At 50.0% G+C, this 18,476-nt stretch overlaps 1 protein-coding gene across 1 annotated transcript in view; it reads right to left on the reverse strand.

Moving 5' to 3' along the window:
- Positions 1-339: 339 nt before the first annotated feature.
- The window catches only part of LOC138799946 (pancreatic triacylglycerol lipase-like), a 31,882-nt gene continuing 13,745 nt past the window's right edge, over positions 340-18,476 (reverse strand). Inside the window, exons 4-13 of the mRNA XM_069981750.1 lie at positions 10,938-11,170; positions 9,000-9,125; positions 8,716-8,850; positions 8,524-8,632; positions 7,575-7,694; positions 6,563-6,682; positions 5,157-5,275; positions 3,569-3,695; positions 2,590-2,701; positions 340-511 (exon numbers count right to left, since the gene is read on the reverse strand). Coding sequence (XP_069837851.1) covers positions 340-511; positions 2,590-2,701; positions 3,569-3,695; positions 5,157-5,275; positions 6,563-6,682; positions 7,575-7,694; positions 8,524-8,632; positions 8,716-8,850; positions 9,000-9,125; positions 10,938-11,170 — 1,373 coding nt within the window. The remainder of the gene's footprint in view (positions 512-2,589; positions 2,702-3,568; positions 3,696-5,156; positions 5,276-6,562; positions 6,683-7,574; positions 7,695-8,523; positions 8,633-8,715; positions 8,851-8,999; positions 9,126-10,937; positions 11,171-18,476) is intronic.

Genomic DNA, 18,476 nt, shown 5'->3' on the forward strand with positions numbered 1-18,476 from the left:
GCCATATACTACCACAATATAGTGCCAATATATCATAAACAGCCCCCATAATACTGACATATAGGACCAAAATAATACAGTTACATACATCCTACATGATTATAGGATCAAGATAATAATGGTAGGTAGCCCACATAATACCATTATATAGTATCAGGATAATAACTGGCACATACACTTAATACTGCCATAGTTAAAACTACTGTACCACCACCACAGTGCCAAGATAATACTATCACACACAGCCCAATACTACCATGTAGTGCCAAGCTAACTTTCATATACAGCCCAAATAATACTGTCATGCCGCCATCATACAGTAGGTAAGGCCTCGGACACTTACATTGCTCCGTCCTTCCCGAACTGTACGGTCACGGTGGAGGCGCCCAGTGTGTGTTGCATGAAATTGTATATTTTACAGCGCCAGACGAATGTCACCTTAGAGATGGAGCCGATGTTTGCCTCAGCATCTATGAAAGCCGTGTACGTTGTGTCCGATCTAATGAGACCACTATAGAGGGAGATAGGAGGAGAGGGGTCAGTATAGGGGTCAGTATATCACTGGAGATGAGACATATGGCGGAGGGGGCCCTAACACAATGTAAACAATAGGGGGGCCCTTTAGCTGGCCATGCTGTACATCTACAATAACTGACGGACAGATGATAAAGGGTCCTAGAGCATTGCCCCTCCCTTTCCTCTATGTTACATATCTTTACATGCAAGACATTATCCTTGTGGGATTCATTGGGAACACAAAAAAAAAAACGGAAGTGTCCTTGTGTCAGGATCAGAATCCCAGCTCCTGAGGGTGGTGGGCTCACTTACACTGAGCGGCCCATCCAGGGGTGAGATCCACCTGATAAAGAACTGACTGTAATCTCTTCCCCTCAACAGACAAACCTATCAGGTGCCAAGGTACCTCAGATCCTGCTCTACCAATAGGAAACTAGTCCTGGCCTTAATTTAGAAGTCATGTGGAGAGAGCCATGTGCTCAGAACAGTGTAGTGTAGAGAAGAGAGTAGTTCATTGAGAAGTGCATGCTGAGTTTCTACTTCCTCTAAGTTCCTGAAAGCCAGACTAGGCCTGCTAAAGTAAAGAAGGGTTAACTACCACAAGTGAGGGAATCAGACCTGTCCACGCTGAGGGGGATTGTCACACTCAAATTATTTCAAGTCTTTCAAGGACGTATCCAAAGTGGTTGGAGAAGTGCTAGACGCCGATGTGCCCTGCTGTCTCTTGCTTAATTTGCTCAGCTAAGTGTTGAGGGGCTAGCTCTGCCTAGTCGTGCAAATTTGGGGCCCTCATTACTGGATTTGCCACTCTGTGTACTAGGCCAGCATTGATTGATAACTACAAACCGTGAGTATGGGTATTCTATCTATTTAAGTATCGTGACACGAACCATGGTTGTCAGATTATGTTCAATAATTCCCCCTCCTTGAGGCTAACAATCTCTCCATAAGTTATTACATTGCCAGTCAGTTTTCACTGTCCTCCCTTCTGCTCCAGACACTGAAAACTGTCTGTCTGTAGTGGTTAGGTTCTCCCTATCATCAAGGACAATTGTGGACATTCACTATAATAGAAAGCCATCACCATCTCACTTTATTGTACTTTAAAGGGTTAACTTGTACTGTATTCTTCTGTTGTGCACATTTGTGCTGTTTTATATGTTTATTGTAATGTGTCTTTGTTCAGTGTACGTGACCTTTTCACAGTCTGGAATGTTATTTATGTCTAAAAAGAAACTTCTGTGTCATCCCCATAGACTTGTATGGAAACTTAATACAAGTCTATGGTGGAGTAAAGTTAAAGTATTGTATCTGTTACGGCTATGCTTCTCCACCCCAACCACTAGAAGGTTCTAGTTTTGTAACAAACAGCATAATGGAAGGAAGAGTCCGTCAGTAGTCTGTGGTTCAGCAGATAGAGACCAGAGAGGTGAAGAGACTCTGCTAGACCGCACAGAAGACCAAGAAGATGACACAGACCCTGGGGCACCAGTCCTTTGACCAGAGCACAAGCCTGCAGAGACCTAGAAGACGACTGCTAGCTTAGGCCTTTCCCTTCCTCTCCTACAGGTCGGAGACAGGAAAAGCCGGCTCAGCGATTTGCCTGGATGGTTTTGCAATTGTAATTCCTTCAGTAAAGAAACTGCTTTTAACTGCAAACCGACTCCCCGGACTTATTTCCCGTTTGGGTTCACCACGCCTTACCATCCCTTCCAAAGAGCAGCAACACGCGGTGACACCTCAACAGTGTCTGGGGGCCCAACATTGGGACCACGTCAACCCCAGATGTTACATATACACTCCTCCCCTTCCTGCTGCTGATCTCCCTCTTCCCCCCTCTCTCTACGGGGATGCTCACGTGATGAGGATTCCTGGCCGGCTGTCTACACTCTGTGATGCCGACCCGTGACCTCACTGTGAATAACCCTTTTGGGGTATGCGTCTATTGGCGATCTAAGCCAGCGAGTAGGCCTTGCATGTGTTTGTCCCCTTCCCTGTGCTGAACCCCCTGGCCACCCCTCTGTTCAGGATAGTTGGATGTGGTGTTGGTCGTGCGGTGCAGTGATTGTATACCTGTATACGGTGTAGTCTGGGATGTTTCCTATAGACCCCTGTACAGACACGGCAACACTTCCCCAAACAAAGGAGCTCCCAACTATACTGACGGCCACCTTGTATCTCCAGCCTGAAAAAAATAAGAATCTCAACACTATGGATATTCTCAAGAGACATTAGCCAAAAATATCAGTCTGGGTCTGTAAAATAGCGACCAATCACAGATCAGCTCTTGTTTCTCAAAATCAGCTGTGATTGGTTCAATCTGTAGATGAGACTGTTATGGGGGATGTGTAGATGACACTGTGTTATGGGGGATGTGTAGATGACACTGTTATGGGGGATGTGTAGATGACACTGTTATGGGGGATCTCTAGATGCCACTGCTATTGGGGGGAGATGTGTAGATAGAAACACTGAAGATTGTGGGCAGAAAAAGACCACTGGGTCCATCTAGTCGGCCCTTTTAGTATTTTCTTTCTTATTATCTTAGGATAGATGTATGTTTATCCCAGGCGTGTTTAAATTCTGTTATAGATGACACCATTATGGGGGATGTGTAGATGACACCGTTATGGGGGATGTGTAGATGACACTGTTATGGGGGATGTGTAGATGACACTGTTATGGGGGATGTGTAGATGACACTGTTATGGGGGATGTGTAGATGACACCGTTATGGGGGATGTGTAGATGACACCGTTATGGGGGATGTGTAGATGACACCGTTATGGGGGATGTGTAGATGACACCGTTATGGGGGATGTGTAGATGACACCGTTATGGGGGATGTGTAGATAACACCGTTATGGGGGATGTGTAGATGACACCGTTATGGGGGATGTGTAGGTGACACCGTTATGGGGGATGTGTAGGTGACACCGTTATGGGGGATGTGTAGGTGACACTGTTATGGGGGATGTGTAGGTGACACTGTTATAGGGGACAATTCAACAAGTGAAATAGACAGCTACTGAACATAAATGACAATACATACGAGAAAAGTTTGTCATGTCTCCTGTGTTTAAGTAAAATTTTTGTGTGTCGTCTTTGACTCCTTTGTATTGATCAGCGTAGTGTCCCATCAATGGGCAGCCACCATCAGGGCACGGGAATCCTTCACCCTGAGGACAACAGGACATTTACCATCAATGTACTGTATATAAGGTGCAGGACCACCATTATTATACCGACCATCTTAAGCCTACCTCAATATGTGCACTCCGGATACTGGAACAGGTGACTATGTGGTGTCCCACAACGGGTGTTGCTAGTATATACACCCCTCTCAAAAGTCTATACTTCAACTGAAGTGGTAATGAAGTTATGCTTAAGTTTTACCACTAGATGTCGCTATTATTTGTCTATGCACTTTTATATTGCACAGCTGTAGTGAATGAATGGTTATTGTTTGCTTGTAATCTGTGCACCAATAAGAGCTCTCTAGTTTTCTCCACCTATCTCTATTGTCCTTTCTTTTCTATGCACTTTCTTCTCCACCACTTACAGGAGGTATTACACACCCTGTAGGAAGTTGTCACATGGGGAGAGGAAGTACACACCCACACAGTCAGTGCAGTCTAGTCTAGTCGTGAGTGTGGTAGTGGACAGACGTATGGGCAGCACAGAGACTCTTCTTTTCTTCCAAGCAACACTTACTCTCGTTATGCAGTGCTTAACCACTAAAGGAGAGAGAGAAGTCAGAGATCACCCTAACCCATGCCGTGAAAATCTCTAACAGTGCAGGACAGTATCCTGAAACAAGAGGAACTGATCCAGATAGAGCAAAGTTTCTACAAGTCTACGTAATCTATTTTGCAGCGCGGGTGTAACAAGGTAATTTGGCCCCCCTGCTCAACTCAGGTAACAAGGTCTCGGGCTTGTGTCACCCTGGGAGGACGGGTCACCCAACACTGTAGGGCGACAACAAAGGTCGAAACATGGGCACAAGTTGTCTTCTATTTTCAAGCACAGCTCTTCCGCTCCGAAAGCTCTTAACACAGATTGTGTCTAGTCAAATTAGAAGTCTATTTTCAGCTGCTGTATTAAATGTTCCTAAAATAAATAAGATTTTATTTATGGTAACACGATTCAGTGGTTATTGTTCCGGCACCTACACCGTTGTTACACCATACTTGGGTCATCTCCCCTTTCTGTGTGTGGCAGTACCAATAGTCCAGGTGGGTCACAACTCCACTCCGGACCACCGTGATAAGTACCCAAGGGACCCCCTCACAGCCCGGCAGGTCACAGATCACAGGGGACAGGATATAGCTAGCCATCGTAAAATAAAAACAGGTGTGCCCCCATACCTGTGTGCCCAACTGGCACTGGCATCAAGGCAACCTACCATTTGGCTGAGCTATACTCCGACCAACCACCACAGTAGTGGCGTCACACAGCACCATCTGGCAAGTGACCGGTCAACCGTAGCACTCCACAACTACCTATATGGAGCTGGGCAGGTGACAACCAATAAGCAGCTGGCTTACAAATTCTCTGCTGGAAATGCTCTAGAACGCCCCATGTTGCCGGCTACCTTGCCTAAGATGGTGGAGGACTCGGAGGACATTTCTATGACTTACTTTTGAAAATGCATCATAGGAAGAGCTCTGGAATCCAATGAAGCCATCTGGGGTGCGGATGCTCTCGGTGTAATACATGTAGCTCCGCACATGATTGCACGCGGCCAAGTCATTGAATGCTAAGAAATAAATGAAAAAATAATTAAAAAAAGTAGACAATTATAGGATCTACCTGTATATACACTGTAGACATTATTCCTGTAGGAGAATCCACGTTATCCCACATTCTCTATACCATCCCAACACCCTACATGTCCTCTGTCCTCCATATCATCTGGTTTCCTTCACCTCATTCTCAGGGTCTTATTTATCGGCATTCTTGGTCAATTGTCCTTATAGGCAGCAATTGGGATCCCGGACGAGCCCCCAAAACTGTTGTGTTTTTTTTTTTTTTTTTTTTTTTTTAGGATTCCAAACCCAAGGGAATTCCCCTTTTTTGCAATACTACAGTACCTCTTCCATTTCAGCAGATGTCCTCAATGTCATCTTGCTTTTTTAGAGTCATTTAGTATTTTTCATATCAGGTTACATTTCAAAGTGACCTACGTTCAGGGGAACCAGAATGCCGACTTCTACCCCAAACATAGGCACCTCTCCTACATCCTCCACGTCACTCAACATGCTCCAATCCATCCATCCATCCATATAATCCATGTCTCCTTACATCCAAAATGCCATCCTAAATTCCTCCATGTTTTCCCTCTTTGTGCTACTTTATTAGATGCCACCAATGATATTCTTCATCCAGTGGTTGTAATCCTCTGTTTCACCTCCCCTACACTATAATGGATAGTAACCATGGGTGTACCGCCAGCATTACACTAATTCCCCAACACTATGATGGATAGTGACCATGAGGGTACCGCCAGCACTCCACTGATTCCCCTACACTATGATGGATAGTAACCACGGGTGTTCCGCTAGCACTCCACTGATTCCCCTACATTATGATGGATAGTAACCACGGGTGTTCTGCTAGCACTCCACTGTTTCCGCTACACTATGACAGATAGTGACCACAAGTGTACCGCCAGCACTCCACTGTTTTCTATCCCCTTCACTATGATAGTGACCATAAATATACAGCCAGCACTCCACTGTTTCCGCTACACTATGACAGATAGTTACCACGGCTGTACCGCCAGCACTCCACTGATTCCCCTACACTATGACAGATAGTTAGCACGGCTGTACTGCCAGCACTCCACTGATTCCCCTACACTATGATGGATAGTGACCACAGATGTGACGCCAGCACTGTACCCCATGCACAGAGCTTCAGAGACCACAAGCACCAATGCTGCTCTACTTTATACATTAGTCACAGTGTCCTATACTGTATCTAATATGTCACCCACATACATCTTATACCGGGAGAATGAGGTGATAATGGTTTCCATATTTACTTTGTGAGATCTCATCGAGGTTAACATGTTTGAGGATCCCATTCATCTTACATCCCGGCATTTTTTCCCCTCCGTTTGGAAAGAAATCCAGATGACCGACCATCTGACTCATCCCGTATCCTCCGGTACCTGAGTACAAAGAACTTTAGAATTGTTCTACTCGACCACAATTACACGTGTGTGTGTGAGTGTGTGTGGAGGGGGGGAGGCTATTCTGTGTAACGTTGCCCCCAATAATGAAGCGTCTCAGTACCCGGCTTGTGTCAGCTGCTGAGTCTTCCCATCTGTCCTAACATCAACCGAACTACCTCAGGCTCCTCTCCACCAATAATTAACAACCTTAGGGTGGAGGGGGCCATGTGCGGAGCTCTGTCCAGATCAGCGAGTGAGTAGTGGAGGAGTGTATTCTGCTGTACTGTTTCTTCTGTTCCTGATCCAGTTTAGCATGTCCTGCTAGGTACACCAGAGGGGTGACTACTGCCTGAGGGAACCAGCCTGACCACACTGAGGGGGGGGGGGGATCACCTTCTACAAGTCTTCAAGGTCCTGCGATCTGAAGTGTTTCAGTTTCAAGTCAGCGGTTGGAGAAGTGCTTCTCGCCTGTGTGCCCCCCTGCAAGCTGCCAAGTCCTATCAGCCAAGGGTTGAAGGGCAGCTCCTACCAGTGTTCCACCTTTCATGTACCCACAACTGATTACATGTTTGTCTGGACCCCCTTCTTGTAGAGAACCTTACATACTGGACTTATATTACTTATCCTGTACTGATCCCGAGATACGTCCTATAATATACTCCAGAGCTGCACTCACTATTCTGCTAGTGGGTCGCTGTGTACATAGATTACATTACTGATCCTGAATTACATCCTGTATTATACTGCAGAGCTGCACTCACTATTCTGCTGGTGGAGTCACCGTGTACATACATCTTTTGTTTCTATCACACAGATCTCAGTGGATATTATAAACCCCCCTCCCCCCCCCCCCCCACACACTATAAAATTGTCCTGTTACCAAATTTAAATATAAATGCTGTTGAATCGGTGTGAATGGCGTCAACAAGAGCAGCATCGGAGGGATCCAGTCTGACCTCAGGGGGGGTGCCCTGGAAGTAAGGCTGCGCGGGGTCCAGTCCTGTAAGTAGGATCAGTATAGAGGTTATTAGGTTCCATGGAACCTGGCAGACGTCACATACTGTATATAGTATACATCCTCACCATGCTGTCACACACTGTGCACGGAGCGTCACTCATCCCTCCGCTAGCATGACCACGACGGTACTCCAGAAGATCCATAATAAATTAAGTCACATTGTACAAGATATCCATAGAGAAGGCTCCGCAGGTTGGCTATTCATCGAGGGGCCGGTATTACTGTAGCACTCCTGGCTATGGTGTCCATCTCATGTATATCTCAGTATAAATGGTCATTTAAAACCACCTTCCTCCATGTGATATCCCTGGGATTACTAATATTTTTGTATTTCACCTCATTTATCAGAAGTTACATCTTTCCTCTAAAACGGCCTTAATGTTTTGGCCACTAGATGTCAGTCTTCACTGCAATCTGCTGATCACATCTGTGTCTAGTAACTGACATAGCAAGACAAAAGTAAATGGGGCGGAGCTTAACATGTGCCAAGTCTGGGCTATATACCTACAAGCTGAGTCAGCCTGTCTGCTGAAGATGATCCACACTGTCCCTGAAAGGTAAATCAAGGCTTTCCCCTCATCCCAGCAGCAGATCAGAGCTTAGTGTAACCTACTCCTTGCTGTGGTTTCTTTGCTTTCTACTCTCACAGCACACAAGCCATCCGTAGTAGTGACCTGAATATCATCCCGCAGCACTGTCATGGCATTGCAGAGAGGAGGAAATTCTGCACAGTCTTTACAGTAGTAGAAAGTGACCTCATAACGACTGTGTCAATCGACTGTCAAACGACAGTCCACCATAACTCACTCACCAGTTATCCTCCCAATACCCGGAACTCGTCGTCCGGCTTCTCCAGCAGCGTGCGCCCCCAGACTGTGCCCGATTATGTGAACGTTAAACGGGAGGTAGTCAAACACTTTCTACAGGGCAAACCAGGTGAGAAAGGTGAAACATGAGTGACTGAAGAGTGAATCTTCATAAATCCTTGAGTCTGAGGTCTTACCTTAAGAGCGTCGATGAAATAGGCGACTTCTGCCCCCACCACACGGACGTTATTGGCCGCCTGGGTGTAGAGAGCCCGCGAGCCGCCGCTCCAGTCAACACAGATACAGTTGACGTCCTCCACCTCTAATATGGCCTGGAAATAACAGAGAACATGGTGAGACGTGAGAGGAGCGGAAAAGATGGGGCCCATATGTCTTATGTTTAACTGGGCTTTTATAATACCCCCCCTTATAGCAGAGACCCCCGAGACCCCACGGCCGGGATCACCGGAGATGCACCCACCCAGCACATGTCCACCAGCCAGTTGTTCTTTGCACTGTTAATAAATCCATGGATAATGAAGCGAGTTTTCTGATGTTTTCTAAAATTGGACTTGAGGATTGTGCTACTATTAATGGCGGTGATTTCCTGCAGGAAACGGAGGAGAGAAAGGAAACGTCAAGTCACCAACCCGGAAAGATACAAAACGTCACTCTGAGGAGCACAAAACCTTCAGTACTTGGGGTGGGAGAGCACTGATAAATTGTGAAATAGTGTCTACTTACATTCTTGTTACGGTGATAGCAGGAAGTCTCCCAGGTTTCTTTAAGATACCCGGCACAGGCTAAGGGTCCATTCACACGGCAGGGCGTTCAGCTGCGTGTTGTCTCTTGTTATTAGTATGATGCCAAAAATGCTGTGACCTCAAGCCCCACCCACTAGGTGATGTCATCACCCCTTACAGCCTATACCATCACTCCCCGGTCTCACATATCTTTATTGGGACATTTAGGATGAGAAATAATGATGTTTGTTTACAGCATTGGTGAACAATGCCACAGGCAGAGGAGCAGACAGGGCATGAATACAGCAGGTGCTGAACAATGCCACAGGCAGAGGAGCGGACAGGGCATGAATACAGCAGGTGCTGAACAATGCCACAGGCCGAGGAGCAGACAGGGCATGAATACGGCAGGTGCTGAACAATGCCACAGGCAGAGGAGCAGACAGGGCATGAATACAGCAGGTGCTGAACAATGCCACAGGCAGAGGAGCAGACACGGCATGAATACAGCAGGTGCTGAACAATGCCACAGGCAGAGGAGCAGACAGGGCATGAATACGGCAGGTGCTGAACAATGCCACAGGCAGAGGAGCAGACAGGGCATGAATACGGCAGGTGCTGAACAATGCCACAGGCAGAGGAGCAGACAGGGCATGCATACAGCAGGTGCTGAACAATGTCACAGGCAGAGGAGCAGACAGGGCATGAATACGGCAGGTGCTGAACAATGCCACAGGCAGAGGAGCAGACAGGGCATGAATACGGCAGGTGCTGAACAATGCCACAGGCAGAGGAGCAGACAGGGCATGAATACGGCAGGTGCTGAACAATGCCACAGGCAGAGGAGCAGACAGGGCATGAATACGGCAGGTGCTGAACAATGCCACAGGCAGAGGAGCAGACAGGACATGAATACAGCAGGTGCTGAACAATGCCACAGGCAGAGGAGCAGACAGGGCATGAATACGGCAGGTGCTGAACAATGCCACAGGCAGAGGAGCAGACAGGGCATGAATACGGCAGGTGCTGAACAATGCCACAGGCAGAGGAGCAGACAGGACATGAATACAGCAGGTGCTGAACAATGCCACAGGCAGAGGAGCAGACAAGGCATGAATACAGCAGGTGCTGAACAATGCCACAGGCAGAGGAGCGGACAGGGCATGAATACAGCAGGTGCTGAACAATGCCACAGGCAGAGGAGCAGACAGGGCATGAATACGGCAGGTGCTGAACAATGCCACAGGCAGAGGAGCAGACAGGACATGAATACAGCAGGTGCTGAACAATGCCACAGGCAGAGGAGCAGACAAGGCATGAATACAGCAGGTGCTGAACAATGCCACAGGCAGAGGAGCGGACAGGGCATGAATACAGCAGGTGCTGTAAACTGATTTGTTGTGCTATGCAATGTTCTGCCACAGGTCAGGGCAGGGAACTGGCTGGAGATTATGGGAAGGGCTGTGCTGGGAAAGCAATGCATTTTGGGAAATGTAGTACTGAGCAACTGCTCAACCAGGATGTAATGAGAGGACCTGGCAGAGGATTACATAGCCACAACACAAATGACAGGAAGGTAAGCAATGCTATATGCTCTATATGCAGCATTTATCTGGTGCTAGAGCACCACTGTAAAAGTCTAAACCCAACAGGGAAGACCCCAGGAAATCACTGACCTGAAAGTGGATCAGATTGTCTCTGGTGTAGAGCTGGAAGCGGGTGTTGATCCTCTCCGGAGCCCAGGGTAAGCGGCTTATCGGCCTCTGGAAGGTCCCAGCCCAAGGGACATTATTTGAGAAGCACCCCAGCCGGTCGCAGCACACCTCCGCTAATACAGGAAATAGCAGCAAAAAGTGTATATATATGTCTACTGTATCTCCTGTGTCTACGTGGCGTGTCCTGTGAATGGCTGCATAATATAGAGGACTTAAAGGGAATGTGTCGCCAAGTAAAACATTTTTTTGAAAGTGTTAAAAGTGAATTTGTTAATTTTTTTTGTTAATTTATATGTGTTTTTTTTTTTTTTTACATGTAAGGAAATATGAAAAATTAACGATCGAATTTTCCATATTTCCCAGTGATGGCCACCAGGGGGAGCTCCAGCAGGAAACTGCTGGTAAAAGCAGCCTGAAATAGGAATGCTGAAAAAAAGAGGCAGTCCCTGCTCAGCTGCTGTGACATCATCACCTCCCCCCTCTTTTCACAAAAGAACAAAGAGGGGAAAGGTGATATTATGTGTACTGTTGGGCATCGCCATTTTGTTGTTGTCTGCACAGCAGTACAGCCAGAAGAAGCATGTGACACTGCGGACACCAGAGAACAATAGCCTGTACTCTCCTGTGTGTCTGTCTATCTATCTATCTATCTAGCCTACCTGTGCAATGTGTGACACAGCAGACACCAGCAAACACTAGCCTGTATATTATATATATATATATATATATATATATATATATATATAATATGTGTGTGTATATTATATATATATATATATATATATATATATATATATATATATATATATATATATATATATATATATATATAGTGGTGCCTTGGATTACGAGCATAATTCGTTCCGGGACAGTGCTTGTAATCCAAATCCGCTTTTAAACCAAAGCAAATTTTCCCATAAGAATTCATAGAAATGCAGACAATTGGTTCCACACCCCAAAATAATGATATATTATTCTGAATAAGATGTAAAACTAATGAAACAAACATTCAGAAACAGCAGAATCTGTGATATTATAAGTTACTGTACAGTAATGGAGAGGATGGGAAACACAAGGACTGACAGAGACTGCAGGGAGTATGAAGGAATGAGCAGTACAGATGTGGGCACATACATGCAGCGCTCTCTGTCCGGGGAGAGAGGGGTTACAGCTATGGAGAGATTACCTCCACAGTCCTGTCCCCTGATGCAAGCCCCAGCCTGAAGTGGATCTGCTATGATTTGGAAGATGAGGGAGACTTCTTGGGTCAGAGTACAGTGCTGTAGACCCCGCTATGCAGAACATTCCCCTCCTCCACTCGCACTCCCAACCAGTACAGGGAGCTCTTAAACCAAAGCAATGCTCTTAAACCAAGTCAGAATTTTGAAAAGACTGTGAGCTCTTAAACTAAAATGCTCTTAAACAAAGTTACTCTTAAACCAAGGTACCACTGTATGTGTGTATATATATATATATATATATATATATGTATATATATATATATATGTGTGTATATATATATATATATATATATATATGTATATATATATATATATATATATATATATATATATATAATGTACAGGCTAGTGTCCGCTGGTGTCCGCTGTGTCACACATTGCACAGGTAGGCGGGATATAGAGACAGGGGGTAGAGGCTGGGGTGACGGGGCAGAGGGAGGCTGGAGAGATAGGGGGGAGGGAGGCTGGGGTGACGGGGGGCAGCGAGGCTGGGGTGACGGGGGGCAGGGAGGCTGGGGTGACGGGGGGGGGGGAAGCTGATATGGCAGAAGGAGCAACTGGGGGGGGGGGGGGGCGGGGAAAAGTAGGGGGCACAGGGAGAAGGCACGGTAGAGGCAGGCTGGTTCCCCCCAGAACAGTTACAGGAGGTGGTGGGGGTGAGAGGAGGTGAAGGGGAGAGAGGAGAAGATGATGGGGGTGATATAGGAGGTGAGGGGATGATGGGGGTGATAGAGAGGATGATGGGGGTGACAGAGGAGGTGAGGGGATGATGGGGGTGACAGAGGAGGTGAGGGGATGATGGGGGTGATAGAGGAGGTGAGGGGCTGATGGGGGTGATAGAGGAGGTGAGGGGCTGATGGGGGTGATAGAGGAGGTGAGGGGCTGATGGGGGTGATAGAGGAGGTGAGGGGCTGATGGGGGTGATAGAGGAGGTGAGGGGATGATGGGGGTGATAGAGGAGGTGAGGGGATGATGGGGGTGATAGAGGAGGTGAGGGGATGATGGGGGTGATAGAGGAGGTGAGGGGCTGATGGGGGTGATAGAGGAGGTGAGGGGATGATGGGGGTGATAGAGGAGGTGAGGGGATGATGGGGGTGATAGAGGAGGTGAGGGGATGATGGGGGTGATAGAGGAGGTGAGGGGATGATGGGGATGATAGAGGAGGTGAGGGGATGATAGAGGAGGTGAGGGGATGATAGAGGAGGTGAGGGGATGATAGAGGAGGTGAGGGGATGATAGGGGTGATAGAGGAGAGGATGATGGGGGTGATAGAGGAGAGGATGATGGGGGTGATAGAGGAGAGGATGATGGGGGTGATAGAGGAGAGGATGATGGGGGTGATAGAGGAGAGGATGATGGGGGTGATAGAGGAGGTGAGGGGATGATGGGGGTGATAGAGGAGGTGAGGGGATGATGGGGGTGATAGAGGAGGTGAGGGGCTGATGGGGGTGATAGAGGAGGTGAGGGGCTGATGGGGGTGATAGAGGAGGTGAGGGGATGATGGGGGTGATAGAGGAGGTGAGGGGATGATGGGGGTGATAGAGGAGGTGAGGGGCTGATGGGGGTGATAGAGGAGGTGAGGGGATGATGGGGGTGATAGAGGAGGTGAGGGGCTGATGGGGGTGATAGAGGAGGTGAGGGGATGATGGGGGTGATAGAGGAGGTGAGGGGCTGATGGGGGTGATAGAGGAGGTGAGGGGATGATGGGGGTGATAGAGGAGGTGAGGGGCTGATGGGGGTGATAGAGGAGGTGAGGGGATGATGGGGGTGATAGAGGAGGTGAGGGGATGATGGGGGTGATAGAGGAGGTGAGGGGATGATGGGGGTGATAGAGGAGGTGAGGGGATGATGGGGGTGATAGAGGAGGTGAGGGGATGATGGGGATGATAGAGGAGGTGAGGGGATGATGGGGGTGATAGAGGAGGTGAGGGGATGATGGGGATGATAGAGGAGGTGAGGGGATGATAGAGGAGGTGAGGGGATGATGGGGGTGATAGAGGAGGTGAGGGGATGATAGAGGAGGTGAGGGGATGATGGGGGTGACAGAGGAGGTGAGGGGATGATGGGGGTGATAGAGGAGGTGAGGGGATGATGGGGATGATAGAGGAGGTGAGGGGATGATAGAGGAGGTGAGGGGATGATGGGGGTGATAGAGGAGGTGAGGGGATGATAGAGGAGGTGAGGGGATGATGGGGGTGACAGAGGAGGTGAGGGGATGATGGGGGTGATAGAGGAGGTGAGGGGATGATGGGGATGATAGAGGAGGTGAGGGGATGATGGGGGTGATAGAGGAGGTGAGGGGATGATGGGGATGATAGAGGAGGTGAGGGGATGATAGAGGAGGTGAGGGGATGATGGGGGTGATAGAGGAGGTGAGGGGATGATAGAGGAGGTGAGGGGATGAGGGGGTGACAGAGGAGGTGAGGGGATGATAGAGGAGGTGAGGGGATGATGGGGGTGATAGAGGAGGTGAGGGGCTGATGGGGGTGATAGAGGAGGTGAGGGGATGATGGGGGTGATAGAGGAGGTGAGGGGATGATGGGGGTGATAGAGGAGGTGAGGGGATGATGGGGGTGATAGAGGAGGTGAGGGGATGATAGAGGAGGTCAGGGGATGAGGGGGTGACAGAGGTGAGGGGATGATGGGGGTGATAGAGGAGGTGAGGGGATGATAGAGGAGGTGAGGGGATGATAGAGGAGGTGAGGGGATGATAGAGGAGGTGAGGGGATGATAGAGGAGGTGAGGGGATGATAGGGGTGATAGAGGAGAGGATGATGGGGGTGATAGAGGAGAGGATGATGGGGGTGATAGAGGAGAGGATGATGGGGGTGATAGAGGAGGTGAGGGGATGATGGGGGTGATAGAGGAGGTGAGGGGATGATGGAGGTGATAGAGGAGGTGAGGGGATGATGGGGGTGATAGAGGAGGTGAGGGGATGATGGAGGTGATAGAGGAGGTGAGGGGATGATGGGGGTGATAGAGGAGGTGAGGGGATGATGGGGGTGATAGAGGAGGTGAGGGGATGATAGAGGAGGTGAGGGGATGATGGGGGTGATAGAGGAGGTGAGGGGCTGATGGGGGTGATAGAGGAGGTGAGGGGATGATGGGGGTGATAGAGGAGGTGAGGGGCTGATGGGGGTGATAGAGGAGGTGAGGGGATGATGGGGGTGATAGAGGAGGTGAGGGGCTGATGGGGGTGATAGAGGAGGTGAGGGGATGATGGGGGTGATAGAGGAGGTGAGGGGCTGATGGGGGTGATAGAGGAGGTGAGGGGCTGATGGGGGTGATAGAGGAGGTGAGGGGATGATGGGGGTGATAGAGGAGGTGAGGGGATGATGGGGGTGATAGAGGAGGTGAGGGGATGATGGGGGTGATAGAGGAGGTGAGGGGATGATGGGGGTGATAGAGGAGGTGAGGGGATGATGGGGATGATAGAGGAGGTGAGGGGATGATGGGGGTGATAGAGGAGGTGAGGGGATGATGGGGATGATAGAGGAGGTGAGGGGATGATAGAGGAGGTGAGGGGATGATGGGGGTGATAGAGGAGGTGAGGGGATGATAGAGGAGGTGAGGGGATGATGGGGGTGATAGAGGAGGTGAGGGGATGATGGGGGTGATAGAGGAGGTGAGGGGATGATGGGGGTGATAGAGGAGGTGAGGGGATGATGGGGGTGATAGAGGAGGTGAGGGGATGATGGGGGTGATAGAGGAGGTGAGGGGATGATGGGGGTGATAGAGGAGGTGAGGGGATGATGGGGGTGATAGAGGAGGTGAGGGGATGATAGAGGAGGTCAGGGGATGAGGGGGTGACAGAGGTGAGGGGATGATGGGGGTGATAGAGGAGGTGAGGGGATGATAGAGGAGGTGAGGGGATGATAGAGGAGGTGAGGGGATGATAGAGGAGGTGAGGGGATGATAGAGGAGGTGAGGGGATGATAGGGGTGATAGAGGAGAGGATGATGGGGGTGATAGAGGAGAGGATGATGGGGGTGATAGAGGAGAGGATGATGGGGGTGATAGAGGAGAGGATGATGGGGGTGATAGAGGAGGTGAGGGGATGATGGGGGTGATAGAGGAGGTGAGGGGATGATGGAGGTGATAGAGGAGGTGAGGGGATGATGGGGGTGATAGAGGAGGTGAGGGGATGATGGAGGTGATAGAGGAGGTGAGGGGATGATGGGGGTGATAGAGGAGGTGAGGGGATGATGGGGGTGATAGAGGAGGTGAGGGGATGATAGAGGAGGTGAGGGGATGATAGAGGAGGTGAGGGGATGAGGGGGTGACAGAGGAGGTGAGGGGATGATGGGGGTGATAGAGGAGGTGAGGGGATGATGGGGGTGATAGAGGAGGTGAGGGGATGATGGGGGTGACAGAGGAGGTGAGGGGATGATGGAGGTGATAGAGGAGGTGAGGGGATGATGGGGGTGATAGAGGAGGTGAGGGGATGATGGGGGTGATAGAGGAGGTGAGGGGATGATGGAGGTGATAGAGGAGGTGAGGGGATGTTGGGGGTGATAGAGGAGGTGAGGGGATGATGGGGGTGATAGAGGAGGTGAGGGGATGATGGGGGTGATAGAGGAGGTGAGGGGATGATGGGGGTGATAGAGGAGGTGAGGGGATGATGGGGGTGATAGAGGAGGTGAGGGGATGATGGGGGTGATAGAGGAGGTGAGGGGATGATGGGGGTGATAGAGGAGGTGAGGGGATGATGGGGGTGATAGAGGAGGTGAGGGGCTGATGGGGGTGATAGAGGAGGTGAGGGGCTGATGGGGGTGATAGAGGAGGTGAGGGGATGATGGGGGTGATAGAGGAGGTGAGGGGATGATGGGGGTGATAGAGGAGGTGAGGGGCTGATGGGGGTGATAGAGGAGGTGAGGGGATGATGGGGGTGATAGAGGAGGTGAGGGGCTGATGGGGGTGATAGAGGAGGTGAGGGGATGATGGGGGTGATAGAGGAGGTGAGGGGATGATGGGGGTGATAGAGGAGGTGAGGGGATGATGGGGGTGATAGAGGAGGTGAGGGGATGATGGGGATGATAGAGGAGGTGAGGGGATGATGGGGGTGATAGAGGAGGTGAGGGGATGATAGAGGAGGTGAGGGGATGATGGGGGTGATAGAGGAGGTGAGGGGATGATAGAGGAGGTGAGGGGATGAGGGGGTGACAGAGGAGGTGAGGGGATGATGGGGGTGACAGAGGAGGTGAGGGGATGATGGGGGTGATAGAGGAGGTGAGGGGATGATGGGGATGATAGAGGAGGTGAGGGGATGATGGGGGTGATAGAGGAGGTGAGGGGATGATGGGGATGATAGAGGAGGTGAGGGGATGATGGGGGTGATAGAGGAGGTGAGGGGATGATAGAGGAGGTGAGGGGATGATGGGGGTGATAGAGGAGGTGAGGGGATGATAGAGGAGGTGAGGGGATGAGGGGGGTGACAGAGGAGGTGAGGGGATGATGGGGGTGATAGAGGAGGTGAGGGGATGATGGGGGTGATAGAGGAGGTGAGGGGATGATGGGGGTGATAGAGGAGGTGAGGGGATGATGGGGGTGATAGAGGAGGTGAGGGGATGATAGAGGAGGTGAGGGGATGAGGGGGTGACAGAGGTGAGGGGATGATGGGGGTGATAGAGGAGGTGAGGGGATGATAGAGGAGGTGAGGGGATGATAGAGGAGGTGAGGGGATGATAGAGGAGGTGAGGGGATGATGGGGGTGATAGAGGAGAGGATGATGGGGGTGATAGAGGAGAGGATGATGGGGGTGATAGAGGAGAGGATGATGGGGGTGATAGAGGAGGTGAGGGGATGATGGGGGTGATAGAGGAGGTGAGGGGATGATAGAGGAGGTGAGGGGATGATGGAGGTGATAGAGGAGGTGAGGGGATGATGGGGGTGATAGAGGAGGTGAGGGGATGATAGAGGAGGTGAGGGGATGATGGAGGTGATAGAGGAGGTGAGGGGATGATGGGGGTGATAGAGGAGGTGAGGGGATGATGGGGGTGATAGAGGAGGTGAGGGGATGATAGAGGAGGTGAGGGGATGAGGGGGTGACAGAGGAGGTGAGGGGATGATGGGGGTGATAGAGGAGGTGAGGGGATGATGGGGGTGATAGAGGAGGTGAGGGGATGATGGGGGTGATAGAGGAGGTGAGGGGATGATGGGGGTGATAGAGGAGGTGAGGGGATGATGGGGGTGATAGAGGAGGTGAGGGGATGATGGGGGTGATAGAGGAGGTGAGGGGATGATAGAGGAGGTGAGGGGA

The sequence above is a fragment of the Dendropsophus ebraccatus genome, chromosome 8, assembly GCF_027789765.1.
Source record: "Dendropsophus ebraccatus isolate aDenEbr1 chromosome 8, aDenEbr1.pat, whole genome shotgun sequence".
Taxonomy (NCBI): Eukaryota; Metazoa; Chordata; class Amphibia; order Anura; family Hylidae; genus Dendropsophus; species Dendropsophus ebraccatus.